This window comes from Musa acuminata, chromosome BXJ2-2, assembly GCF_036884655.1.
Source record: "Musa acuminata AAA Group cultivar baxijiao chromosome BXJ2-2, Cavendish_Baxijiao_AAA, whole genome shotgun sequence".
NCBI classification, from domain to species: Eukaryota; Viridiplantae; Streptophyta; class Magnoliopsida; order Zingiberales; family Musaceae; genus Musa; species Musa acuminata.
The window spans coordinates 25977992-26005288 of NC_088339.1; the positions used below are offsets into that span (position 1 = coordinate 25977992).

The 27297-nt window shown below is 41.6% G+C and overlaps 6 protein-coding genes across 7 annotated transcripts; 4 read left to right on the forward strand and 2 right to left on the reverse strand.

Moving 5' to 3' along the window:
- The first annotated feature begins 3996 nt into the window (after positions 1-3996).
- Positions 3997-6233, forward strand: LOC135605616 (peroxynitrite isomerase Rv2717c-like). Its single transcript, XM_065095914.1, has 4 exons — positions 3997-4322; positions 4383-4523; positions 5318-5386; positions 5895-6233. Exons 1-4 carry the CDS (start codon positions 4155-4157, stop codon positions 6012-6014), a joined length of 498 nt encoding a protein of 165 aa, XP_064951986.1. The 5' UTR covers positions 3997-4154; the 3' UTR covers positions 6015-6233.
- Positions 6234-6729: 496 nt separating this feature from the next.
- Positions 6730-10897, reverse strand: LOC135605615 (E3 ubiquitin-protein ligase SINAT5-like). The gene is made up of 3 exons (XM_065095913.1): positions 10494-10897; positions 7643-8029; positions 6730-7297 (listed from the first exon to the last, which is right to left on the reverse strand). The coding sequence occupies exons 1-3, from the start codon at positions 10683-10685 to the stop codon at positions 6935-6937; spliced, it is 942 nt and encodes a 313-aa protein (XP_064951985.1). The 5' UTR covers positions 10686-10897; the 3' UTR covers positions 6730-6934.
- Positions 10898-11700: 803 nt separating this feature from the next.
- Positions 11701-14258, reverse strand: LOC135605620 (uncharacterized). 2 transcript variants are annotated; one of them, XM_065095918.1, is made up of 3 exons: positions 14109-14258; positions 13578-13793; positions 11701-12113 (listed from the first exon to the last, which is right to left on the reverse strand). In XM_065095918.1, the coding sequence occupies exons 2-3, from the start codon at positions 13757-13759 to the stop codon at positions 11927-11929; spliced, it is 369 nt and encodes a 122-aa protein (XP_064951990.1). In that variant the 5' UTR covers positions 13760-13793; positions 14109-14258; the 3' UTR covers positions 11701-11926. The 2 variants fall into 2 exon arrangements, with proteins under 2 accessions (XP_064951990.1, XP_064951991.1); XM_065095919.1 differs by having other exon boundaries at positions 13578-13800; positions 14109-14234.
- A 199-nt stretch (positions 14259-14457) lies between these two features.
- On the forward strand, positions 14458-17822 carry LOC135605617 (uncharacterized). Its single transcript, XM_065095915.1, has 5 exons — positions 14458-15431; positions 15869-15921; positions 16591-16757; positions 16828-16976; positions 17084-17822. The coding sequence occupies exons 1-5, from the start codon at positions 14618-14620 to the stop codon at positions 17527-17529; spliced, it is 1629 nt and encodes a 542-aa protein (XP_064951987.1). The 5' UTR covers positions 14458-14617; the 3' UTR covers positions 17530-17822.
- A 330-nt stretch (positions 17823-18152) lies between these two features.
- Positions 18153-19166, forward strand: LOC135605619 (chlorophyll a-b binding protein of LHCII type 1-like). The gene has a single exon (XM_065095917.1). The coding sequence runs from the start codon at positions 18227-18229 to the stop codon at positions 19028-19030; it is 804 nt and encodes a 267-aa protein (XP_064951989.1). The 5' UTR covers positions 18153-18226; the 3' UTR covers positions 19031-19166.
- Positions 19167-20044: 878 nt separating this feature from the next.
- LOC135605618 (probable serine acetyltransferase 1) lies at positions 20045-21333 on the forward strand. Its single transcript, XM_065095916.1, has one exon. It carries the CDS (start codon positions 20116-20118, stop codon positions 21031-21033), a length of 918 nt encoding a protein of 305 aa, XP_064951988.1. The 5' UTR covers positions 20045-20115; the 3' UTR covers positions 21034-21333.
- The last annotated feature ends 5964 nt before the right edge of the window (positions 21334-27297 follow it).

Sequence of the window (27297 nt, forward strand, 5' to 3'; positions counted from 1 at the left end):
TGTGGTGATCCGCCGGAATATTTATAGTACTAACAGAAACCACACGAGAAGTATGCATTCCTACTTACAAAGGTAAAAGTCGATGAGAAAACCTTTCAAATGTGATTTTTATTGGACTGTGCGCATACAAAAAAAATGATTTGGTTCTAATCAATAAGTTTAAACATCAGATCTCTCTTATATTCAAAAGTATTTTTTGAGATCAAATGATCCCTTCTCAATGAGTTAATAATTTTTTGATTTATAATTTTTTTCTCACAACATATAGATAATTAAACTTTTGTTAATGCAAGTAATATCTAATTTATTTTTACTTGACTAGTTAGCTTTGCTGCTGATCTTTTCTAAGAGAATATATAATATTTCTTGATCGTTTTTGGGTGCAATACTTTGCTTTTTTCTTTCCTATGATCATGTCAAAACAATTTTTTCTACTCGAAGAAAAGGCACTCATGTCCAAAAATTGATATGAAAAAGGAAAAAAAGAGAGAGACAAATCTATGGCAATATTCTCTTTCTTCTATGGAAGGGAAGGGATGCCTTTTCAGCTGCGGCTCTGTTTTCCTGCACGACAGAGTCATCGAGGAAGTTGCTCATCGAATTCTGATGAGGCGAGAGAAAGCAATTCCTCTCGCATGATCCGACGGAATCAAACTGAGCAGTTGTTCGGACGTCTAAGAACTGAACTCTGCTCGCCACATTTTGACTTGGACAAACAGAGCTGCAAAGATGATGGTTTTACAGGGCAGAGGATTGAACAAAGCATGAGGCAAGCTCCACAAAGTCAACGGCAGCTCTGGATTCGAGTGTTTTCTGCGGTGATCTCTCAAAATCAAGAGGGACTGACTGACTCTACAAGGATGAGTCGCCTCTATCTATCTACTCTCTGCGTCATATTTCTATCTATGCCAAGAATTCAACAAATACTTGCAATCTAGAAGAGGATTCGAGTGTGATGATGAAGAAGAAGCAGCCTCAGACCATTTAATTGCCAGGAGAATACTTTTCCTCATCAAACCACTCATGTCGAACAATAAATACATCACCATATCAGTATCGACAAGTCGAAGAAACAAGCAAAACCTGGATCTTTCTTCTCCGGAGAGAACATATCATGTATGATTTGATCCGCGACCTGATGGGCATACGATCGATCAGAGTCTTTTAGATGTTTGTCAGCAACAAATATCAGTTGTATTAGCCATTAGAACCATATGATCTCAGATTCTCTTTTGGGCAACACAACATTATTATTACGGCCGGAATTCTAATGTGTGTGTTTGAACGAATCAGAACCGTTCATCGAATAGTTCGATAGGATACGGGTGAGAACAAACGACGTTGCGATGGGGAGGGAACAATTAGATACGATCGGGATTTCAATATTTAGTTACGCGAATTTGGATCGTTCGTCGAATAGCTCGACTAGATTTTGGTGAGAATATACTGCGTCGCGATGTGAGAATGGCTCACCGGTAAGTGACGTGATCGGATGGAAAATTTATATCTCTAGGGAACGCGTGATGCTCGATTTTTTTTTGTTTGAAGGAGATGCGAAGTAAGACATGTATAGGCTACGTTTGAAAATGTGTTTTTATTTTTAATATATATTTAGAAAAAAAAGAAAGTAATTGTGTTTATTTTGAGTGTTTAGTGCTTTTAGATAAAAGAAATTTGAGTGGTTATGAAATAGGACTAATTACGTATTAGCCCTTGTAGTTAGGGCTTTTAGTATCTCGATTTTTATACTTTAAGAAATTATATTGGCGTCCTTATAATTACGAAAATAAAACATTTAGACATATTTACCCTCACGTCTTCGATTTTATCAATAAAAATATAAAAAGTAAAAAAATAATTTTAATATTTTAATTGGTGGACGGTGACATCATTAGGGATCATCGATGACTATTGTGAATGAAAAGAACGACGATGAGAAATGAAGGTCGCTCTATATCTATGTCGATACTAATGTAATTATCGAGTAACCCTTTCGTTGCTTTATGACTATTGTGTCGACGTCGATATAGTTGATGAGCGATAACTAATAAATAGATAAATGTATGTAATCTTATAAGAAAATTTTGTATGACCTAAATATATAATAAATAAAAATATAATCATATAAATAAATATAATTTTTTTAAAAATTAAATAGATAAAAAAAGTCCTTCTTATAAAAAATATAAATCATATTGATTTCTGAATAAATTATTTTGATAATCTTATAATTTCAAATAAAATCATAAGATAATTTAAAATTTTAAAAATTTATGTTAGCATCCTATAAAAATACTAATGTTATCCCGAGGTAACATCAACATTGGAACATTTCTAATGTTGCATCTAGATCAAGTGTGATTTGAAAAATATGTATTCACTTTCAATAATATTAAAATATTGAAAAGATAAATTTCTCACAAAATATTCAATAGACTTTTAAAATATAATTTTATCTAGCAATACTTACCTCAATATACATTTAAAATATATTTTTTATTTGTTGTTTACCAAATACTTGGAGCATTACATAAGTACATATTCACTCAAATCCCTTTCTCCAAATATATATTAAAAATATTAATATGATAAATAGCAATCTATGTTCCAAATCAAGAACGCTATATGATGATGATTCAAGGCCAACGACACAACATATGCAAAAAGTAAGAAACAATTTCTTATCAGATGGTCATAAGTAAGACCTAAATTAATAAGTAAAATACCAAAAAATTAAAAAAAAAAAAAGATAATGATAAGAGACCACTCGATTCTCGAACAAGAATCCAATATACTTATAATAAACTAATCCACACTAAAGGCAAAGAAGAGGAGGGGAGGAGACACAGAGAATGAGAAGGAATAGAGTTTTCTTTTTGGGAACTGACCTAAGAAGTGGCGAGAGCGGAGTCGTATACGACGATCCAAAGCGAAGGGGAGAAGCTGAGGGGGAATAATTAGATGCGATCGGGATTCTAATATAGAGTCGAACGAGTCAGGACTGTTCATCAAATAGCTTGATAGGATTCGCGGTGGAAGGGAAAACAATTAGATACTGAGATTATTATATGTAATTAGTTAACTTAACTTCCTTCTTATGTTTTTAAAAAATATATTAACATATCTATAATTATAAAAATAAAATATCTAAGTCTATTTATCATAATGCTATTAATTTTACTAAATAAAATATAATAAAATAATAAAATAAATAATTTTAACGTTTCAATTGGTGGTGATGGATGATATCATTGGTAGCAGTTGGCATTGTCGTTAGGGACCATAGGCGGTTGTTGTGGATGAGAAGAATAATAACAAGAGGTGAGACTTGTTCTGCATTTACATCGACACCGACGTAATTGTTGAGCGACTCTTTCGTTGCTCTATATTTGCATTAGCATCGATGTAATTGCTAAGCGATCCTTAGTTCTTACCATTGTTCTCATTATCCATAATAGTCACTCATGATCTCTAGGGATGCTGTCGTATACCATCATCTACTAGAACATTAAAATTATTTTTTTATCCTTTTTTATTTTTATATATTTTTTTATAAAAATTAACATTGTTAGAATAAATAAATCTAGATATTTTACTTTCGAAGTACAAGGATCAAGATACTCAAGAACTAACTGTGAGATGTAATTTATAATAAATCTTCGAGATTCTAATATTTAGATATACTAATCTAGACCATCCATCGAATAGCTTGATTAGATTAAAAATATTAGATTACGATGAGATGATCACATGAAAAATTTTAAGGAAATGAGAGAATAACTTTGATACTTTCATATGTTATTAATATTTTTTAATTAAAAATATTTTTAAAATATGTTAATTAGTTGAATTATTTATACAGATTTTTAGGGGATATATATATATATATATATATATATATATATATATATATATATATATATATATATATATATATATATATATAATGTGTATGTTAAATTCAGTATTGGATGTAGAGTTATATTTACAATTTTCTCCCGAGTCGATGTGTTCACCCCCAAGGGGCCGCCTCGATGCCACCGTCGCGGTGGCGGACTTGACTTGTCGCGTCTTCACCTGAGAAGGAAACGGACGCACGGGGAAGGGGAGAGCTGATAAGATTCGCAGACTGGGAGAGGCGAGAGTGAGAGAAAATGGAAGGGGGAAGCGTTGGGTCCGCTCCTGCGCCGCCGCCGCTGCACCCTGCGATAGCCCCTCTCTCGTATCTTCTGGGTAGGTGGAGAGGGCAAGGCGAGGGCGGATTTCCCACCATCAATTCCTTCGCCTACGGCGAGGAACTCATTTTCTCCCATTCCGGAAAGGTAACTTCTCTCCTTTCTCTCTGTGTGTTGCTCGTTCTTAACATGATCTCTGTCGAACAGCCTGTGATAGCGTATAGCCAGAAGACATGGAAGCTGGCGTCGGGCGAGCCCATGCACGCGGAGAGCGGCTACTGGCGCCCCAAGCCCGACGGCTCCATCGAAGTCGTCATCGCTCAAAGCACCGGCCTTGCCGAAGTTCAGGTACTCAATTTGGTCTCTTATGTTCCTTGCTTCCGGCGAGTTCAAGACATCGAGGAGGAACATAGACTCTCTGGTTGCTTACGGTACTGTTGATCTTAGATGTAAAGGTTACCAAACGATTTGTTAGCATCTACGAATTCTCCCAATCGAGTGTGTCAAATCAGATCTGCAAAGCTGGAGGATGATAATCTCCACAATTTGTTGTGATGAAAGTGAATAAAAAAGGAGCTGATAAAGTGCATGTTTAGCAACTGATGAATACTATGTGGAAAATGAGGAATTTCGAGTATAAATTAAGAGAAGGAAAAAGGAAGTTAGTATTGAGGCTCGAAGGGACGTTGGCAAAGTTGGAAGACTTCTTATAGGGTATGCTCCATTGCTGCTAGATTTAATTTGTGAGGCTAGTGTGACATTGCAGGCAAATGTTAAGATCTGACCATTGCCTGATGAAATCTACTTACTAATAGTTCTCTCATGGCTAGCTCTTGTTGCTGGTGGAGCTTGGCATATCTTGATACAAATCTTTGGCCTACTCGAGAAGCTTCATTGACAGGGAAAAATCTGGGAGTTCTTTTCTTATGTGTGTGCATGCATCTCATGAGATCTCAATGCTGACAAAAGATCCATTTATCAGACCCCGTTTGTTGTTAATCTTTTTTCTAGCAATCATATTGCACATTTAATTAATGCATAAAACACTGATTTGTATGTTGATGATTGTTCTTTTGTTAACAATATATGACAATGTCAGTTTTCTTATTGGCATCTCGTGTGTGTGTGTTGTGATTTTGCAGAAGGGTACTTATGATGCCGAAAATAGGATTGTGACACTTCAAAGTGAACTTGTCGGGAATGCATCAAAGGTATTCTGCAACAGTCAATTACATAATCATTTATTGGTCAGCAAATAACTATTACAATCTATTTTTGTCCATTTGCATTCTCCTTGAACTATGCTCTACTGGAAGTAGTTGTATTAAGTAGGTATACATAATTCTATGTGCAGTAAATGTTTTCATTCTATTCTGTGTTGAAATGCTACCATAGGTTACAAAGGGAAAAGTTAGCTGCAAACAGTATCTGATAAATTTACAGTAGAAAACCGGATGAGACAAAAATCTAGAAGCATTCATGAAGTTCCTTTTGGGACACTCCTTCAGTCAATTACAATTTCTTGATGAGAGTATAGATCTCCTCCAAATTGTGAATTCCATTCCATATTTTCTTTTCTTTATAAACCTGCTCTGAGATGCTCCGTAGTAGCAGCTATGATCCACTTGATGGGAGAATACTGGGGTCTTAAGTATGTTATTTTGGTCCTTTGACTTCTATTCTCGATGCGATCATGGTAAAAAAACCTTTGCCATGCAGGTGAAGGAGATAACAAGGGTTTTCAAGGTGGTTAATGGTGAGCTTTCATATGTTGTTCAGATGGCCACAGTGATCACTAGTCTTCAGCCACATTTAAAAGCCTTGCTCAAGAAGGTCTGATTTCCATGACCAACCAATTGAGAGTGAAATAAAATCGAAGCTCTGAGACAGCTGTTTTACTTCATGTCGTGTGAATTTAGACATCAGAATTAGAAGACGGCATCGTGATGTCGTTGAACCTTGTACAATCATTTTCATTGCAATCACAATAAGTGACTGCAGAAACAGACTCTTCTTTCTTTTCAATGTTATCCAGTCTGGATTTGTGGCCTTGCTCCATGGTCTAGTTTGATGCTTAATTATAACACGCTGTGTTGAGCTGCCGGCACTAGATAAAATACGAAAAAAGGGGTCTGGCCATGGAATAATGATAATGGTCTAATATCTACTGGAATGTGTTTAATCTCTGCCTTGATTGTAGAGATTGTGTTGTATTCCAATGCCTGAGGTCACTCAAGTCATCCTCCATGTTCCTGTTGTATACATGTTTGTGGATTTCTCACAGCCAGGAAAAGGTAAAGGAGCAGAAAGCTTAGAGCTTGAGCATGCAACTAATAAGTACAGCTGACTACCAACAAAGCCAGCATCTGCTTGATTGATATAGGATGGAACATTGCAAGCTAATAGTAAAATAGGAAAGCAGGGCTCATGGTAACCCTTCAGGTGGCTTAACTTCCCAATTTACAATGTGTTAGCTTTCATACTTGTAGTGTTGGCAATAGATGCATGTCAGAAAATAGAGTGAAAATTCTATATTTAATCGGGAAATCAGGTATTAACCCCAGAAAAGATGGAAGCTTCTTATTTGCTCAATTCATGGCAGCTCAAGTATCATTACGAATGTAACTCACACCTTGAACAACATTCCCTCTGCAGTTCGTAATTAGAACATACAATTACAGAAGAGCATCAAAGTATAAGATGGGCAAGACATCATAAACAGTTTCATGGGAACAAGTTGCACATTATGGTCACGGCTTTCAGCTACAGAGATTGGGCATGCAAACTCCAGCATCATTGTTCTGCTGCTCCTTCCATATCCGACCAGTGACCCTCAGCTTCAGCTCTTTCCTCTCTCCACCAGAGAAGAAGAGTGCCATGTTTCTCTGTATGATGAGCCCATCATGACTATCACGGACTTTGCGATGACTGTCACGGATGCTCCGAGGTGTACCTTCCCATATTAGCTTCCTTCCATTGACCCCAACTTCAAGACTGTAGCTGAAATTTCTGGCTTCGTTCTCATCACCCATGAAGCGCAGAAATGCCATGTACACAGGAGCCATCCCTAGCTGGAAGGCCTCAAAGTGCAAGCAGAAGTACTGCCCAAAGCAGTTAAAGACCTGAACAGCCAAAGGTATGCAAATGAATGAATATATGTATGTATACAAGGGACGACATATTCCCACAAACACATGATGCACATCACTAATTATGGAATGAGATCTCAGGTAAAATTTAAGTAGAGGTCATATCCATCAATGCGGTTGTTTTGACAGCCATGAATCTTTTTCACTATTCTCAGGAAGGAGTACGACTTCCCAATCTAACTGAATCCATTTCCTAGTTGATGAATGCCAAATTTGACATTAGATAATGGAAATGAAATGTGGAGAAAGATCAAAGAACTGCAGAATATTTCTATGAAAATGTGCAGTTTGAGCAGTGAGGCAAGTATATGTGCTTACAGTGAGCATCCATGTGGCGTTTTCAACTTCTCGTGGATTGGATTTAACATATCGATGATTGAACGTGCAGCCAGTGTGCATGTCAACTTTGTGGTCATCTCTTAAATGTGTAACCAGGGAAGGAATATCACCCACAACCGAGCATTCAGATCCAGCATATGGGCAACTATATGGTCTATAGTTGCACTGAGATTCATGCTTCAATTTGCTGTAGTATGGAAAGATTTCAGGGCATCCAAGTGAGTAATATTTGCAGGGAAGCTCAAGCGATTCGGCCACCTTTTCCAGTGCTAGACACCTGATATCTCCAAGCTCTTGTCGACATGTAGGGCATCGGTTGTGCACCCTTGTTTTGCATGTTGAACAGAGTGTATGCCCATTTTGGCACTGCAAAAATAAGCTACTTTTGAGACACAATCTTGTTGTAGATGCGAAGGACATGGTTTTTTTTTTGTAGGTGATGATGCTCTGCTTACTGGAATCGTGGAATAATTGAATAACCAGCAAATACGTTACAAAAAAATTGCTAAAATCATGATGATGCTACCCTGAGAATCTAAAATCATGTTCTTCTGGATCAGTAATGAGAAATCCAGAATTAACTGTAGCCAAAACATTAACATGGAAGTGCCATAAGATTGTGAAACAGGAATGTCAAAAAGAATTGTAGTACAAGGAATATGCCTAGTACAGATAAATTTATCCCATAGGATGCTCAGTGCCATATAATGGATTTCACATTCGTCAACTTATTCTGCCAATGCCCATAAAGTCAATATTGGTTTGCTTTGTCTGATCATTAGGTGGATATATATATATATATATATATATATATATATATATAAAGAGAGAGAGAGTAAATTGGAAAAATAATAAAAGACATATATCTTTGAAACTTATTTCAAAAAGCAAGTGTCTAGCATGTGTAATACTAGAGTTTCAAAACTGAATCATAGCTACTTTATTCTCTTTATGCAATAATTTTTTTATCAGCAATTCAATAAGTTCTGTCAACTAATTGTGCTCTTATGGAAAAATAACTGCCTAAATCAGTATAAATAGCCATTCATGATGATTATCTACGTCAGCCAATCCTATGCATCTTGTTGAATTTTCAAGGCACCAATTTTGACCACCATGCCAGTCACTCTAGCTTAATCATAATTCCTTTTGACTACAAACCACTCTTTGGGTATGTGTGACAAATTCATTATCTCTTCTCAAATGACATTATGTTTCTTTTCCTATAAAAAATAATTTGATACATCACTAATTCATAGTCAACAAATTTTCAAAAATAGTTGAATATTGAACCTCCATTGCACATGCCACATTGCTAGTACCTAATTAGAATAATGACTAGATGTTGATGTGCATCCTATTTGATAAGATGGACTGTCTGTTTATTAGATGATAAGCGTGTTTAGTCCCACATCGGTTGATGAGTAGGGGAGTCAAAGCCTTCTAAGTGCCAAAGTCGCTCTAAATCTCTAACCTTAAGGGGCATTGACGATCACACTTGATCAATAGATAAGAGAGATCCTTGCCATAATCACAAGTACAAATTGAAGCTCAGCAGAAAGAACAATGCTTACTCATAAAATTTGGAAAATGAATGGCTTTGAAGACCAACAATGAGACAGAATGTAATTGGACATTTGAATTGCCATGAAGATGCCAATTTTCCCATCTTCATAAACGAGATGTTCAGTCAACAAAGACATGTTTCAATATGCACATACTAGATTCAAAAGCTTCATAACTTTTCATGCAACTGCAATGTATACCGAGTTGGATAACTACAGGGAATGAATCTAAAAAATTCTATAAAGCAAATATCATAATTACAAAAAAATTTGCCCAAAAAGTTACATTCCAAGTATTAGGAAAATAAGAGCCACATATTCAAGACAGCATTTAGCTGCAGAGTTGAGACAAGAAAGTTATACAACTGTCTATTAAAAAGAAAAATAATCAATAAAGTTAATAAAAGAAGAACCCTTACCAAGCCACAGATTTAGCTAGAGGAATGTGACATTTAACTGACAAATGTCAAAGTAAATATGCAGCTAACTATTCCCGGAACATGCAACAATGTATTAGTTACAAGAATCGGAAAGTTCTTTAGAGCATCCTTTAAGCTTTGCCATCAAACGATAATTATAAAGGCCTCATAATGACAAGAGGTAAAGGCCAGAACAAAAGGGACAAAGAAACAATAATGTCAGATCAACTTTATTCAGATGGAGACTCGTCACATTCTTTTCTGAACTTCTTCAGGGGCTATGCCAAAGTGACAATAACAAGCCTAAATCAACTAATCAGCCAATCGGAATTAGAATTCCAGGGCCTCAAACTTCAACAAAGACTCGTGCATAAGATGAGCCAATTCAACCAATGATGATGGATTATATATTAGTTTCAAGACGACAACTAAATTGCAGGATATGAACAACAATTTCTTTTATAGACCTCAAAGTAATAGAAATTCCAAATCACAATTCCACGGCATCAAAGAGAACCAAGACTCGGATCATCGAAATCATTCGACAAATACATATCAGCGATTATCCACTGTCTAAAAAGAACAAATCATCCGTATAAGCACGAGGAGTCAAATTATGAATTTTTACTGTAGAATCGCATGTTGTGTCACCGGAACGACGAAAGAGATGAGAAACTACAAATGAAAAGCCCATAAAAACGACAGATTTGCCCCAATTGCTTCGCCCAAAATACAATAGCCAACAAGATTGCTGCTCTAACCAAAATCCAGATATTAAATGCCATAATAAGCTAAGCAAATCGAAAATCGCCACAAATTAAGTGATACTAAGGAAAAGTGATCAACCTGATGAATTGGGGGGTACATAGAGTTGGTGCAGACGGGGCACTCGAGCAGCTCGTGGACGCTGGTGGAGGGGACGATCCCGGCGGGAGGCGCAGCGCCTCCGTGGGACTTCGAGGAGTGGTGGGGAAGGGAGGTCGCCTCCTCATCTATCCCGTCGATCGACGACACGCATTCGATGCTATCCGACTCCATGCATCCGGCGGCGAGGTATTCCGGTCCTCGCACCTCACCTGTCCGCTCTTCGTTCTCGAGCTGGAAAGGGGGAAAACCAAAAGAAAAGGAGCGGCGTGCAAGGAATAAAGGGGCGACGGAGAACGAGACAGAGAGCAACCGGAGCGAGAGGGGAAGAGAGAGAGAGAGAAGGTGGGCGAGGTGCCTTTCTTGGTCTTTGGTCCGGATTACCAGGCGTGACGAGATCACCGTCGTTATCTAGAGCAATCAATACCTTTCGGAACCTTCTACGAACCGCCCGATCACTTACCTGCCTTGTGACTGCACAAACCACATGGGACCCGCATGACCCGTCACAATCACTCGAATAAGCCGGTAGAAATTACGAACACTGTCCCGCCAGTTATCCTTGGTCCGGATACCTCCGGTGACGGGATCACCGGTTTAACTAGAAAACAACCTTAGCAACCCGTTTGTGCGTCACGCTAGCCAACTACCTCCGTTGTAATTGGAAATATCCATAGGGACCCACGTAGTCCACATCCACGCCATCAATTATTCTCGTTAAAGAATAACAGATAGTTGGATAAGGTGGGAGAGACAGCGAAACCTTTTCCTTTCTCTCGTGTTTTGGGCATGTATACGAATGAGTATATAATTAGAGGATACAGTATACGATAGACTTTGACCCATATTTTGTCGTTGCAAACACGTAAGTAAACGTCAGCAAAAATGACATAAGAAGATCAAAATATATAGACGTTTCCAATAATAGAATTGACAGTCAAGTCAACTTTAAACGTCAACAAAAATGACATAAGACAAAAATATATATCCGTTTTCAATTATAGAAATGCCAGTCGAGTCAACTATAGAAAGGACGGTCGGTTTACAAAGTACCTCTTAATGAAAACCACGCTAAATATTGAATGCCCTGAAACAAGAATCCAAAAGAAACAAGTATATAGCACTGTATGATTCAATTAGTAGAAACCCCATGTCTCCACGATGACTTGAATGACAAACATGAACTTGATTCACTGAAACAGCTTGGAGATACGGTTTGCCATCTAGTTTATACAAACTGATCATCTCGCACAGGGATAAAGAAGTGCAAGAGTACTAGAGAACTCAGAAGGGAAACAAAACAGCAAGCTATTCAGGGACTAACATTTGTCTCACCGACTACTAGCTTAAGGAATCCATGGGCAAAAATCAAAACTGACATTGAAGAACTCATTATCCAACAGCCAACAGGGGTCTCAGACAGAGTAGCCAGTGAAAGTGAATCCTCTTCCAACTATCTCACCAACACAGAACCATGCATACAACTCGAGCCCAAATAATGCTGCAATGCCAGCATCCTCAATTTTGAGATCCTCTCTGTTTCTCCATATGTGCTTCACACCATCAAGCTCCTTCCAAAATGATTCATAACGACCAGGGATGCTGTAATTGAAAGATGTCAGTACTGGCACATATTTGACACTTTGTCCATCTCGTAGGATAACATCTAAAAAGATGGTTTACATGACATGCATTGTTGAAAAAGGACTGTCTCAAACAAAACAAGCATAATCAACTTTGACTTTATAGCTTTGAATGACAGCAGAGCAATCGACCAGGATCGCAACCTCTCCCGTGGAACACACCATCCCATGAATTAAGGGGGAAGCACTTGTCTTTGGGCATGCTAATTTGGACTTTGGAGAAGGCAGCCTAACTGGAAGGTAACAGTATACACATATTGCTTATTAGTGGCAGGCTTCTTGTTGTTCTTGAATATGAATTTGCCAAGAATCTGAAGTCAATTAAAAAATTGTGTTTGGTTCATGGTTACAGTAACCAGGTGTAGTTATTCTATCGCGGCTAGCTTATTTTAACTTTTCATTTTACTTCGACTGCTTACTAATCAAACAAAGTTACCTGGAGTAAGGATTAGTTCTAAATAACCCTATAAAATGGGCTTTCTTAAACCTGGTTGGTTGAATAAAAGTCATTTTGACCAGATTATTTTGACCCTCCCCAACTCTTTAGACTACATTTCATTAGTGGCTAAAACTTACAGGTTAAATCATCCAAACCCTGCTATCTAACTTTAACCCTATTTTTTGCCTGGATGCTAAACGAAAACTATCTGGGTCAGCAAAAAGTGTGTTTGGCAGGTTAAACCAATAACCACAACTTAAAAGACTTAATTCATCCCAAGTTATCTGGGCTGACAGGATTAAATTTGGCCTTCCTTAACCCTATTGTTGTGGCAGGTTAAACCACTAATCACCAGTTAACCCTTTTAACTCTAAACCACAAGCAAGCAATTTCCTCACAAAAGATGTCGCTTAGGATAATGTTCATAACCCACAACATAAACCTAAGCAAGGATAATACATTTAGCTTACTAGTTTTATAGTACCTAAAATTAGTAGAGTAATATACAGATTATACAAGGTAAGCAAGATTCTTAACAAACATCAGGCACAACAAGCTGCATCAGGGGAACAAGGAAACTCCTTGGATATCTCATCAAGGAAATAAGTCACCGACCTGAATTATGAATTCCACCACTAAATTCAGAGAAAGATCCTACCACATGCTATGTTCAGAGAAACAGAAACTTACTGTTGACAAGGCAAGTGACTACGGCAGAAAAACCAAGCCAACGCTGTTAGTCTTTGGGTATTCAGTGTTTTTATGCTTGAAATAGATTTAAACTATACATAACTATCGTACATTCTTACACTTCAGCTCCTGGAATAACCTACATCCATCTTGTTTAAGAATAGTTACGGCCAACACCAACCTTACAGTACATTTATCCGAAAATAAGATAGAAATTATCCCCAAACTTGTCATTTTGTTTAGGATGACTTAAAAACGCAGCAAAAACAACATAGCGTGGATGTTAAGCCAAACCTTGCAAGCCGTGTGTAAAAGAGCTGTTTTGAGAGCTCTTGGCACTTCTCGACGGTTGGTGGTTGAACAATATGCTGCTTGTTCTTCTCCAAAAGCTCCTTATAGTATGCGCATCCGTGCTTAGCCACAAACTCCGAGGCTTGGACAGCCTTAGATCGAAGCTGATGCAGTTTCGATGCCATCCACCAAAACAAGTCCACGCCACAAAATAAAAATCTGTTTTCTTCAGCCAGTCATTTCAAGAACGATACGAATGACGTAAATTAATCATGGTAAAATTAATCATGGCATGTCATAGAGATCTAAAGACCCAGAGGCACATTAACGTGTCAGCTCAAATATACATTTTCAGATCGATACCAAAAGAATCCAGAAAAAAAGAAAGAAAACAAGAGTAAAATCCAATGGAATCGATCGAGACCCCTACAATTAGAATGAAAATTGGAAGGACAATAGAGAAACATAAAACCAATCCCAGCTAGAGATCGAAAGCTTTTCCATCAACAAATGAAGCACAAAGATGGGACTCACCTCTCGATCGACCGGTGAAGAGATCAGACACTGGAGAGGCGACAAAGTACGAGGACTAGGGTGGAAGCATGGAACGGGCGTCCGCTATTAATGCACATGTTAGGGCTTTGTGTGACACATTAGTATCCTTCTGTACGAATCCCCAAAGGCCTTTCCCTATGTTCTTCTCCGCCCGTGAGCTAATTCAAACGGAACTTCCTCCCCTGAGGGACCCGCAAGCTTGTCTGGTGTAGGCTGGCGAGTAACCGCGCGCACGAGTGGGAAAAAGAAACCTTCATTTCGCAGCCTCGAGTATTGTTATGGGCACCGCCCGAGCGCACGTTAGCAACCTGTACGTGTTTCTGGCAACCCAACGGCGCACGTTAGAAGCTAGCGCGGGCGGGTTCTAAAAACCTTTCGGGGCCGTGACAAAAACCCTAATCCGAACTCCAAAAATTCCCCCCCGAAAGGATCGACAAAATTAGGGCTAGGGTTTGCATCATCCTTAATTCCTGAAATCTGTTGGCCTTATGGATTCGATCATCGTTGAATCGCCAACAGCAGCTGAGTCGTCTCTCCACTTCGGTCCTCTCGCCTGCTCCTGCTTCTACTCCATGCTTAAAGAATCCGTCGACAGGTTCCTGGTCGAAGTCCGGAGGGAGACCTGCGACTTCGCTGCCTTCCGTTCGATCTTCTTCCGCCTGCTTCAGTCCAGCGTCGATCCCCCTCTGGAGGTCATCTGGTTCTACTCCGCCCTTGGCTACCACGAAGCGATCAGGCTAAAAAAAGACGCCCTCGATCGAGTATCCGCTGTGAGAGACCTTCTCCAGCTGCTCTCGGCTTGCTCTGCTTCGTGTGATGGCCCAAAGTCCGTGGCTTTGCTCGCTCCCGTTGTTTCAGAGCTGTATCATTGTGTAAAAGAGGAAAAGAAGATGTCCGGAAAGGTGGCGAAGAAGTTGAGGAAGGAGATAGGGGGTTTGGTGGAGGCTCTTGTCAGCTATATTAGCATTTGTAGCGGACAGAGTTCTGACGGGAAAGAGCTTTCTTATGGCTACTTGCAGCCTTGTTTTGTTGATGTTATACGAGTGTGGACGGTGCAGCATTTTGGGAGAGGAGATGGTTTGTGTGTTCTGTTTCCTTTGGTTACTGATGAAATTCGTGTCTGCTTCGAGCAAGAAAGGTGTGGGATTGATTATTTGGCTGGTGTTGTGGTTGTGGAAGCTTTATTGCTTAGTTTGAGCTTGAAGGTTCAAGTGGATGGGTCTCCAAGGCTGGACTTACAGAAGGAGCTTAGACTCTGGGCCATCAGTTCGATATCTGTGTTTCAGAATTGTGTTTCATTTGGTAGGTCTTTCTTACCTATGACTGAATTCACAGACCTGTACAAATTGTATTCCCATAGATTTTTTAGCAGAATTATCAATGCCATTAGCAATTTGGATAGTTGCATATTCTATCAAGATATGCTAACTGTGCATTTTAATTTCGAATTATTTGGTAATGCAGTTCTTATTTATCACTGATTGGATTTTTCTGCTTCTGTTGATGGTACAAGTAAATTGCTATAAGATGTAGGTGTTTGGCACATGGTCCTTGGCTAATATTTGCATATGCATGTGTGTGTATAAACAGCTGTACATTCTCTTGGCCATTATATAGAGAACTTGTGACTTTTCTCTAATGAGTAGCTTTGCCAATTTTTTGCTATATCAGCTAGCTCTATAGAGATTGCCTATCTTTATTGTGCAATTTGGTTCTGACATCTGAGTGTTGATAAACAGACTTATTACTGAGGCTGCTGTTGAACCTACCAATGCCAGTTATGACCATTTTGGTGAGTATATTAATCAGAGACTTGTACATTGAGTTGCAATGATATAATCAGCATTAGTTCATTCACTCAAGCAGCTGCTTACCAACATAAATGCATCTGATAGTTCTATTCTGCTTCATGAATGTGCTAAGGATTGTGGACAACTTCAGGTATTATTTGAAAGAATCATTAGTGATTGATTCATGTGCATATAGATCAGCCACATGAGACAGATTGATCAAGTGAACCTGTTTTGTAAAGTCACTAACTTTTCTCCTAACCTCACTGTGAAGCCAATGCTCACCTTCTGGATTCTGTTAGATAATTGGTGAGCTGGTTATAAATGATTATGTTAGTGGTGCAAAAGTATCTGATTGTAGAATTCTATGGACGTGCTTTAGAAATAATTAAGAGGGCTGGGTCCTTGGTCACACTCTTTGTTATGTAAAAATTCTAGAAATATGTTCTATATCTACTTTTGAAGTTGCTGCAGCTCCTATATCATCATGTGAGCAGGAGAATTTTCCCTTGCTTGTACATTTTTTTTTCTTGAATATAGCAGCAGTACATATTCTTGGATCATGCATGGGTTCTGATTTGTATTTTTTTCTTTAGTAGGTTCAAATTTTCTTTTCATATGCTTATTTCTAAATGTAGATAATATCCTGAAATTAGTGTTTTTTGGCTCAGAGCTCCACTGAGGAAAGCTGGCTAAGAAACATCCTTTACGATGCTGTTATTTTAGCGGATTATTCTTTCTTAAATCCGGGAGTTGAAGTAGAACATTTTAGTGATTCTATGATGAATCTTGTTGTGAGAAGATTGATTGTTACTCATGAAGCGATCCGAATTGTCAGGTGAGGGCATTACTTTAATGAGATGAAGGATATGAGAGTAGCACAGTGCTGAAATTCATTATGATAACAGGGATAAAGGAGACAACCGCAAAGCCATAGCCTATACAAATGCATTTTCAACATCGTGTGTTCCCAGTAGCTTAATTAAGTGGGCTACTTATCAGGTTGGCTTGGGGAAACTTAATAGACCAAATGCTACTACACCTCAAGCTCTTCTAAGTACGTACCTAGAATATGCATATTCTTACTTGAGACTGACAGTAATGACTGGTCTTTTATTCCTTATGAAATCATTCGTTCATCATGCAGCTATCTCTTACTTGCAGAGTGGCTTGTGGTTCTTGAAGAACAGGGATTGAAACTTTTTGATGATAACATTTCAGAACTTCATAGCAAGTTGGCTATCGAGGAATATGATGGCATGCCTGAAACTGCAAAGTTTGATTCAGGCAGCAACAGCACAGATGGAGATATTTTCTTTTTTGATAACACAGGGAACGTTGATGAGAATGCTGCAGATGATGATCAAGACATGGAAATAACTGATTCTGCGTTTCTCTCTGCTGTTCGGTCTATGAAATCTGAGGCAAGCAAAGGGAGGAGGAAAAGGAAAGAATGGGGTTATGAAGGAGATGAATCACAAGTGAAGTTTGTCAAATATAAGGTCCATGACAACTCAGTCAAAGAGCATTTGAGCACTCGGGCAGTAGATCGTATGAGCAGTGATAGTGAGACGGAGAATCCACCTTCTCCAGATGAGATGGAAGAATGAGATGGACAGAGCTGAGATTTGAGCAGCAGCGTTGGTTCCATCCTTTTGTTAGATGTGTCATTTCGCTGAAACATGTAAAGAGGGCTGAGAGCATTGCTTATAGCCTTATGCTTAGTGCACTTGTTGAGAAGGGGCACAACCTTCTTTAAGGCGATACTTTTCATAGTTATTGAGAGCAAGCTGAGCTCGTAGGAGACAATGCAGCCTGTTTTGTATATGGCTTATGATTCGAATGATTTCTCATCTCACTTTCGAAAAGACTTGAATGGGAATCATCAGCAGTCATGTTTCCATTTTTTGACGTGTGTCATACATATGCGATCTCTCTGTGCAAGTAACGGTACTGTATCGATAGATTTCATGGGTGGGTAGCCCTATCTCATCGATCAGGAGAGGAAAACGTGGCATGTTGACATTGGTGGAGCCAAATTAACTGGCATCCTACTTTAGATTTTTGATGAAGTGGCAAATAAAATCCAGGAAGCAGATATCTAAAGGTTCTGAGACTGACAACTCAGCATCCAACTCAAGCGAATGCAAACCATCAACCAATAGGAACAGCTTACAACGATTCACGGTGAGATAAGGAGCATGACACTGCTCTATAAGGTGCAGCCGTTCCTCTCCACTCTGCCACACCAGCAGCAGGCAAGCAACCTCGGTCATCCTCCACCCCGAGAACCTACTAGCTCCAGCAATGGCTGCCACGATGGCCCTCTCCTCCCCATCCCTCGCCGGGAAGGCGGTGAAGCTCGCCCCTTCGGCCTCCGACGTCCTGGGGGAGGGCAGGGTGACCATGCGCAAGAGCACCGCGAAGGCCAGGCCCGCGGCGGCCTCCGGCAGCCCCTGGTACGGCCCCGACCGCGTCAAGTACCTGGGCCCCTTCTCCGGCGAGCCCCCGTCCTACCTCACCGGCGAGTTCCCCGGCGACTACGGGTGGGACACCGCCGGGCTGTCGGCCGACCCGGAGACCTTCGCCAAGAACCGGGAGCTGGAGGTGATCCACTGCAGGTGGGCCATGCTGGGCGCCCTGGGTTGCGTCTTCCCGGAGCTGCTGGCGCGCAACGGGGTCAAGTTCGGGGAGGCGGTGTGGTTCAAGGCGGGCTCCCAAATCTTCAGCGAGGGCGGGCTGGACTACCTGGGCAACCCCAGCTTGATCCACGCCCAGAGCATTCTGGCCATCTGGGCCTGCCAGGTCATACTGATGGGCGCCGTCGAGGGGTACCGCATTGCCGGCGGGCCGCTGGGAGAGGTGACGGACCCGCTGTACCCCGGCGGCAGCTTCGACCCGCTCGGCCTTGCCGACGACCCGGAGGCGTTCGCGGAGCTGAAGGTGAAGGAGATCAAGAACGGGAGGCTGGCCATGTTCTCCATGTTCGGCTTCTTCGTGCAGGCCATCGTCACCGGGAAGGGTCCCTTGGAAAACCTGGCCGACCACCTGGCGGACCCCGTGAACAACAACGCATGGGCCTACGCCACCAACTTCGTCCCGGGCAAGTGAGCAACCATAGTGTCGGTTTGTCACCACCACCACCATCACCATCACCACCATCTCGTTAGGCTTCTCATGATTTGAGATGTCTTGTATCCCATGTACTAGTCTACTCTACTCAACAGTATGTTCTTTCGTTGGTCTCCATCGGTTCCACTGCTCATTAGCTGCAATCGCTAAGATCGAGGGTAAATTTGATGTGATTCACCGTCCGCCAGCCATCGTCCTCCCTATCAGCCACTCTCCGTGAAGTTGTGAATCAGCTCACAAACAGAACCTCTCTCTCTCTCTCTCTCTGTACGAAAACCTCTGTTTTGTCTACAGGAATCAATGGGCAGCCCACCTAATCTCGATATATATAATTCAACCGAGACAAATTGACCGGACGAACAGCACTCGTAAAAGATAAGAATAAACGGACGCGACAAGAAAAAAAGAGGGAGTCCCGCGCACTCAACATAGAACAGAGCAGAAGACGCTACCATAATCAGCAGAGAAGTGCAGATCCACGAGCAGCAATACAAGAGCACAGCCACTGCTCATCTTGTGGCTTAGATCCCCTAGATGACCCGAGGCTGACAAAACATCGTCTTCTATGAGCAACATAATTGTTTGTTGATTCAGCATTTAAGTGTAATCTTCGATAGAAGGTACATAGATACTGGCTGTACATAACCATGACAGACGAGAATCTTCAATGAAACGTGCGTCTCGAAACCCACCCAAAGGAACGCCACAGTGGCCGTCGAGATCCATCATAGATAATGTAGATGAACTTTGGATGGCGGTCAGTAACGCCACGTCAGACCGGCGTTGACTTTTGATTGCACAGCTTACGTCACGGTGGCCGTCATATGAGTCCCGGTCACAGCTACACATGTATACGCTCGTACGGACGAAGACACGCTGTTGCACGCATTTGGTATCTGTTTCTGTAGTCAACAAACGTATACGTATGTATGTATACACGTATTGGATTCGGTCTCCGTCTCTCCGTGTCTATGCCACTCCATCCCCCAAAAAGATCAAATAAATCAGACCAATAAAAAGACGCCCTCCGAGAAGGAGATAAGGACGGAGAGAGTAGGTGGGAGATGCCGACGGAGAAGACGAACCAGAACGGCCTCGCCGCCTCGGCCCCGGCGGCAGCTGCGCGGCACGCGATCCCGACGTACCCGCCGCCGGAGTCGGAGTCGGAGGAGTCGTGGGTGTGGGCGCAGATCAAGGCGGAGGCCCACCGGGACGCGGAGTCGGAGCCGGCGCTGGCGAGCTTCCTCTACGCCACGGTGCTCTCCCACAACTCCCTGGCCTTCTCCCTCGCCTTCCATCTCGCCAACAAACTCTGCTCCTCCACTCTCCTCTCCACCCTCCTCTACGACCTCTTCCTCCAGTCCTTTTCCTCCAAGCCCTCCCTCATCTCCGCCGTCGTCGCCGACCTCCTCGCTGTTCGCCACCGCGACCCCGCCTGCGTCTCCTTCTCCCACTGCCTCCTCAACTACAAGGGCTTCCTCGCCGTCCAGGCTCACCGCGTGTCCCACCTTCTCTGGGCCCAGCACCGCCGCCCCCTCGCCCTCGCCCTCCAGTCCCGCATCGCCGACGTTTTCGCCGTCGACATCCACCCCGCCGCCCGCATCGGCAAGGGCATCCTCCTCGACCACGCCACCGGCGTCGTCGTCGGCGAGACCGCCGTGATCGGCAACAACGTCTCCATCCTCCACCACGTCACCCTCGGCGGCACCGGCAAGGCCGTCGGCGACCGCCACCCGAAGATCGGCGACGGCGTCCTCATCGGAGCCGGCGCTACCATCCTCGGCAACATCCGGATAGGGGAGGGGGCCAAGATCGGTGCCGGGTCCGTCGTCCTCATCGACGTGCCCCCGAGGACCACGGTCGTCGGGAACCCTGCCCGGCTCGTAGGGGGGAAGGACAAGCCCGCGAGGCACGACGACGTGCCAAGCGAATCCATGGATCACACTTCCTTCATCCAGGAGTGGTCCGACTACATCATCTGACCTCCTTCTGCCTCGACTCCTATCGCATATACGGCTTTCTTCCATCCCCCATCTCTTGTTCGTTTCCGTACTGCTACTGCTGTATGTTCGTATTACTTGTTTGGAGATGTATGCTGTGAGAATCCTCCAATTATCAGGTACTGCTATATTTCTATCTTTTGATGATCCTTCATCAAGAAACTGTGTGCTTTTTGGTTGGATGACATCCAGCGATCTTCATCTTCTTGGTTGTTGCTTATGGTGTTTTCTTGACTGATTTGGTCAAGTGTCTATAATAATGCATTATGCTATGTTCATTCATTTCATCCTTATTAACGTACAGCAAGCTTTAGTTTAATGTTTTATAATGTTTCATCTTCTTGATGTAATTTCTAACCTCTGCTCCATTCATTTCAACGTTGCTTTGTTCATGTCGCCAAAATTCTGTATGTTCTCTTTCGGCTCTTCTGCTATAACATATTAACATTATAAAGGAAGTTTAGAGAAGAATCAAACTCCTAATATCATAGAAGATTTTTATAATACTTAATTGACTTGATAGTCTTCATCTTATTCCATATTAATCTCGTTCTAAAAACTTATTCCTATATCTAGATACAATAGATTCTAAAAATACTTATAAGTCTAAGAGTCTTTGAGACCCGATCATATAGTAAATCAATTAGGCATTGTTATTAATTTTTTAAAGACCTTATAGGGATTATATTTCTTAGTCTTAATTTATTGTAAATGTTTATGAAAAATCTCTCTTTTAACAAATATATCATAATCGTATCTTCTTTCTTAAACATCTTCTCTTTTATGCTTATCGACTACTTCCTTATATCTGATATTAATAGCTTTCAACTTCTTCTTCACTTCAGCTTCGATAGATTATATTTGCTCAATCATGTTGTTAGCTATTATATTCATTCTAGGTGTGTTTGGTAGGTGAATTAAATCCTTTTGACGCTTTCCTGTAACCAAGAGAGAATGATATGCTTCGATAAAGCTATGAGTTGCATTATTATAGACAAATTTAACTTGTACCGAGTGTAAAATCTCATTATCGTCACTATAAATGTAATGAATCAAGTTTTTTAGAGTTTTATTAATTACTTTTATTTGATCATCAATTTGTGGGTGCTAAACTTCAAGCTTATGTTAAATCTTTTTTACAATATCAACAAAAAATGGGATAGAAATGTAAAATCTCTATCAGAAGTGATTAATTTTTTTACCCCATGTAGGCACATGACTTTTTGAAAAAATAACTTGACAATATGTACCATAATTGAAGTCTTCCAACATGATATAAAATGAGCCATCTTGAGAATTAGTTTATAACTACAAACACAAAATCAACTCTCCTTTGAGTTCTTGACAATCCTAATACAAAGTCCATGGATAGATCCTCCCAAAATCAACTGATAATGACATATATATACTAGTGTTTTACGATTGTTCTTTTATAGTTTGATAAGTTAGATATTTTCGTATAAAATTATCAATATTTCTTTTTAATTATGGCCAAAAGTACCTCTTGCTTGCTATTATTTTGTCTCCCTTGAAATTGATATTATTTTGTCTCCCTTGAAATATCCGTTGAATTCTCTTTCATGTAAATCTTGAATAATTTTTTTCTCGTTAGGATATCCTCCGAATGCACAACTTATTACCTTTGAATAAGTAACGGATATGGAAATCACCAATTATCTTGTCAAATGTTTTTCTCAAACATCTTCGAGCATTTAAACCTTACAACTTCATTAGAGATACTAGTAAATTGCTCCTCTACTCAAAGCACCAGCAAAACAATTGGAAGTACCAAACTTGTGTTTGATTACATAAGCAAATTACTCTAAGTAGGAAACTCATCTTATATGAATCTTGTTTAAGTGCTTCTAATTCTTGAAATACTTTAGTGCTTTGTGGTCTAAATATATTACAAACTCAAGGGGATTAAGTAACATTCTCAATTTCATAAAGCTTGTATCACAACATACATCTCTAGTTCATAGGTAGACCATTTTTTATGTGCTCACTTAATTTCTCATTGAAAAATACAATTGGTCTTCCTTCTTGTGAAAGCACTGCTCCAAACTCAATTCTGCTTGTACCATATTCTACTTCCAAAGGCTTTTCAAAGTTTGATAAATGGTAGTCAATTTTTCTTTAATTTTAACAAATAATTTCTCGGTAGCCTCAATCCACATAAACTTCTCTTCTTCAAACAGTAAGTGATAAGAGTGATAATACTACTAAAATTTCTAATGAATCTCTTGTAAAAAGTAACAAGACCTCTCACTTTTGTGACGGTCTTCGTGATAGGCAGTCTTGAATGACATGAATTTCTTTTTTTGTTTATATGAATCCCGTCGGTACTCACAATGAACTCCAAGAAGATTCGTCGATTTGTTAGGAAATCACGTTGCTTTAAATTGACATATAACTTGTTGTCTTGCAAAATAGTTAGGACTTATCATAAATGGTCCATATGTTCTTCCATACTATGGGTGTAGATTATAACGTCATTAAAGTAGAGTACTATAAATTTTTCAATGAATGATAGTACTTGATTCATAAGCTTTATAAATGTATTTGGTGCATTAGATAAACCAAATGATATAACTAATCATTTATATAAGTACTCTTTTATCTTTAATATAGTCTTATGCGAATTTGATAATATTCGATATGGAGATTAATATTTGAGAATATTTTGGAGCTTTATAGTTGATTCAATATATCTTCTACTCGAGATATGGGAAAGTTATACTTAACTATAATTTTGTTGATGACTCTTATCTATACACATCCTCTAGCTTTCATCTTTCTTGGGTGTTAACAAAGCCAATATTGTATAAAAGCTTATATTTTCTCGAATATGTCCTTTCTGTATCAACTCTTTTACCTTCTCCCTCAATTTGTTACTCTTACTTCTAAAGTCAAATCAATCTAGTATTGGATATTTGTCATAATTAGAAGTCCATCCTGTCACGGACAAACTTCTAAACAAGGTGTTTGATGTAATGCTTATGTATGTCCGTGTCTTTTGGCATGTTCATGCATTGTACAGAATGTAAAGGGGCGGCCGAAGGCTTAATAGTCCCATTTTAGTTGGGTTGGTGGCCTCTTTAGGCTTGTAAATAAAGGTTGTGTCATGTGGACACGTGCGAGAGCTTTTCGGTCTGTAATGGACCATTTTACCCTTTGTTGTGCCACTGTTCAGAGCTTGTAAAGTCTGTTTGTATTTTGCATTGTCTATAAAGTGTTTTTCGGACATGTCTGCTTGTGGATCCCGATTGAGGCGTTCTTTTTAACTCGTTCTCTCTTTGGTTGGTCCTAAGGGACAATGGGAGGCTTCGGGGAGGCTGACATTTGCGGACGGACGCGCGAGGGTGCCGCACGACTTAGGCAAATCCAGCTAAGTCCGTGTCATATGGTATCATAGCGGGACAAGCACTCATAGAAACACTTGACATGCAAACGTGGAGGACCTAGTGGGGCTGCATGGAGGGCAGTCAGCAACGCGCGACCGTTTGAGGGAAAACGGGCATGGAGATGTAGGGAAAAGAGTCGCTCAGAGGAGCGGGCATCTGACATTGGCATTCAGAGGATTGGCCAACCCTTCGCGCGAGAGGCACCACGAGAACAGGCAAGCTTGGAAGAATGCGGAGCGCACAAAGGTTGGGATGGCTGAGTTTGAGCTACGGCTCAACGTTGACAACTTTACTTGATGGTGCTCAAGGCAAGCGAGGCGCTTGGCAAAAGGACGAGACCATGCAAAGTGGAATGAGTTGCTCAGCGACCGAAAGAGTTGTGCAAAGCTCACAGAGGTGAGGGGAATTGCTAACTCGAAGAATTCGATACTCATGCATGAGCTTGTATGCGGACGATGGATTGTTCGTGGCCATCCCAAGGCGGTCGAGACTCGGCGCCATGGAGTATTGAAACTTTCTCTTCGGCATGCGAAGGATACGTCCGGAGGAGGCTGAAGTGTGCAACGAGTTCAGCATGTTGCTAGGCCTTGAGGGGTGAAGCGGTGGCTGTATTGACGTGGAGGCGCAATCTAGCAAGTGCGTTTGCAAGAGGCATAACAATGCACAGTTTGTTCAGCAGATCGGAGTAGTCCAAGGGGATGGTGGTCTCCGAAACGAAGAGAGATGTTGCTCCAACGGGATAGTTATCCAGGAAGGATAAGTCTCGGCTCTCCAGAGGGAGAATCATGTGAGACAGACTTCACATGTTGAGGAGGAGTACCTCACAAACAACAACTCCACGAAGCTCAATGGACCGAGCAAGCAGCGAGGAGTTGTCACATGATCTCGCTCGAGAGAATGCATGGGTGGATGCATTGCGAGATCAAGTGGGGGAGCGACCTAAAGCAACTTAAATGTAGGCACACTTGGAGTCGATGTAGAGATCGGACTCAAGGGAGGGCTGACCCGTGGAATGGTGGGCGCGAGGGCCACCATCAACTCAATGCAAAAACGAGGAGCGGAGCAACTTGGGTGTAACTTGGCGAAGTACCCAAGCTGCATGAAGGGAGCCAGCAGAGAAGTTGGAACATGGAGCAGAGGCACAGTGCTTTCCTTAGACAGAGGTCAAGGACATGAACTCTTGTAGAGGCAAGAGCAGGATCATGTTGTTCCATGGGTCCTTCATTCTGACGGAGTGGACTCATCTTGCATGGTGCCAAAGACGAAGGGAGCTTCTGGGCACATGCACCTTATCTCGGAGGAGCATTTGATGGAGGAACTAAGGCGACTCAATTTGCGGAGGCGAAGTTGGGTTCAGAAGGCCTTAGCACGGGGCAAGAGGACGCAGAGGCGGGTACTCTTGAAGAATATGCCACAGTGTTGCCATTCAAGTTGCCATGAAGGAAGCAGTGCGCAGCAAAGATTGTGCTGGTAGGGGCAGAGGCCCAGGATCCAGACAATGGTGCACAAATTACAGCGAAGTCGGTGGACTTCGGGAGCTACTAGGCGACGGACTGTCCTAGAGCGGTGCTTCATCTAGGTGTGACCCAAGAGTGGGTGGATGAAAGTCGATTGCCAAATGAGCGAACAAAATCGAAGGTGGAGGAGACCCTGCGATGTATTGGCAGAGGCCACGCATAGAGGGTTCACAATTCGAGTTTATTCCACAAGGATCAGAATGCAATGGAGATGTCACCAGGTGGCGACATGGTGCAGCGGATCGTGGTGGAACAGTTCGTGGCAATGCGACACACACGACATAGTCCCGGGAGGGACGGGATCATATGGAGGTATGATCGGGAGCTATTGGAAGCTCCACTTCGGTGAACAACACGACGGCAAGAAGGGCTATGGATTCAAGGAGTGAAGGCCATGGTACCGCAGAGGCGGGTCTTCCGAGCGTGCATCGAATTTTGCATCGGACGAAAACCTTGGTCATCAGCATATGGGGGCTGTGTTCCACTAAGGGAAAAGTTCGAAGGCAAGTACCAGTGAGTTCCATGGGAGGGACTTGATCATGCAGAGGTATGATCGAATCAGCTGGAGAGTTGGACTGCTCCAGAGCTCATATTTGCTTAAGGGAGCCCGGCAAGTCAGAGGACAAGGTCGAGTAAGCGAACGTTGCTACCAAGGAAGCTAAGGAGAACAGAATCGGTGCAGACCCTTTAATGCGATGGCAGAGGCCATGCATGGGAGTTGCAGTCTGTCTTTCCATCGACCAAACAGTCTGCTTAGAGAACACAGAGGTGTTGAAGCAGGGGGTCGAAAGGGGTGAGGAAGCGACGACGAGTCCAGAGGGACTTAGCTACCCAAAATCAAGCAATCAGTTAGAATGGAGGTGGACTCGGAGGAGTGTCACGGAGGCATATCTACTGATTGTGAAGAAAAGGGATGGAGATGCGAGGCGACGGATAGTAGTGCCATGGGCATGGCAGCGCCATGGTACCGCAGAGGCGGGACTTCCGTGAAGGTCATTGATCCCTTACTCTCATGGAGGGAGAGTGTTTGGTCGTGAAAGGGGCCGAGGAGGTGGAGCATGCAGAGGCAATCTCCAAGTACCGAGACAAGGCTGAAGGGCAGAGGCCAAGAAACTTCGTAAGACCGGTGTCAACAAGTTTCTCATCAAGATAGCCGTAAGTGAAGGACTTCGGGTCATGCAAGAGTGCACGACCAAGGAACGAAGCAAGCAGTACGCGGTGCTGTACCTTTGCTACTCAATGGAGTAGGCGACAGGGTTGATGGAGAAGACGGTACAATCCCAGAGGCGACCTCATCTATCAGAGAATTGCTCCAAGTTGGGGTG

What these genes read in the sequence shown, in the direction of transcription:
- LOC135605616 (XM_065095914.1), top strand. Translation starts at nt 4,155, where the DNA reads ATGGAAGGGGGAAGCGTTGGGTCCGCTCCTGCGCCGCCGCCGCTGCAC. An exon ending in TTTTCTCCCATTCCGGAAAG is followed by an intron (nt 4,323 to 4,382) that starts GTAACTTCTCTC and finishes TCTGTCGAACAG; the next exon opens with CCTGTGATAGCGTATAGCCA. An exon ending in CCGGCCTTGCCGAAGTTCAG is followed by an intron (nt 4,524 to 5,317) that starts GTACTCAATTTG and finishes GTGATTTTGCAG; the next exon opens with AAGGGTACTTATGATGCCGA.
- LOC135605615 (XM_065095913.1), bottom strand. Translation starts at nt 10,685, where the DNA reads ATGGAGTCGGATAGCATCGAATGCGTGTCGTCGATCGACGGGATAGAT. An exon ending in TGTACCCCCCAATTCATCAG is followed by an intron (nt 8,030 to 10,493) that starts GTTGATCACTTT and finishes TTATTTTTGCAG; the next exon opens with TGCCAAAATGGGCATACACT. An exon ending in ACGCCACATGGATGCTCACT is followed by an intron (nt 7,298 to 7,642) that starts GTAAGCACATAT and finishes TTGGCTGTTCAG; the next exon opens with GTCTTTAACTGCTTTGGGCA.
- LOC135605620 (XM_065095918.1), bottom strand. Translation starts at nt 13,759, where the DNA reads ATGGCATCGAAACTGCATCAGCTTCGATCTAAGGCTGTCCAAGCCTCG. An exon ending in TTTTACACACGGCTTGCAAG is followed by an intron (nt 12,114 to 13,577) that starts GTTTGGCTTAAC and finishes TTTCAATTACAG; the next exon opens with CATCCCTGGTCGTTATGAAT.
- LOC135605617 (XM_065095915.1), top strand. Translation starts at nt 14,618, where the DNA reads ATGGATTCGATCATCGTTGAATCGCCAACAGCAGCTGAGTCGTCTCTC. An exon ending in TCAGAATTGTGTTTCATTTG is followed by an intron (nt 15,432 to 15,868) that starts GTAGGTCTTTCT and finishes GTTGATAAACAG; the next exon opens with ACTTATTACTGAGGCTGCTG. An exon ending in TACACCTCAAGCTCTTCTAA is followed by an intron (nt 16,977 to 17,083) that starts GTACGTACCTAG and finishes TCTTACTTGCAG; the next exon opens with AGTGGCTTGTGGTTCTTGAA.
- LOC135605619 (XM_065095917.1), top strand. Translation starts at nt 18,227, where the DNA reads ATGGCTGCCACGATGGCCCTCTCCTCCCCATCCCTCGCCGGGAAGGCG.
- LOC135605618 (XM_065095916.1), top strand. Translation starts at nt 20,116, where the DNA reads ATGCCGACGGAGAAGACGAACCAGAACGGCCTCGCCGCCTCGGCCCCG.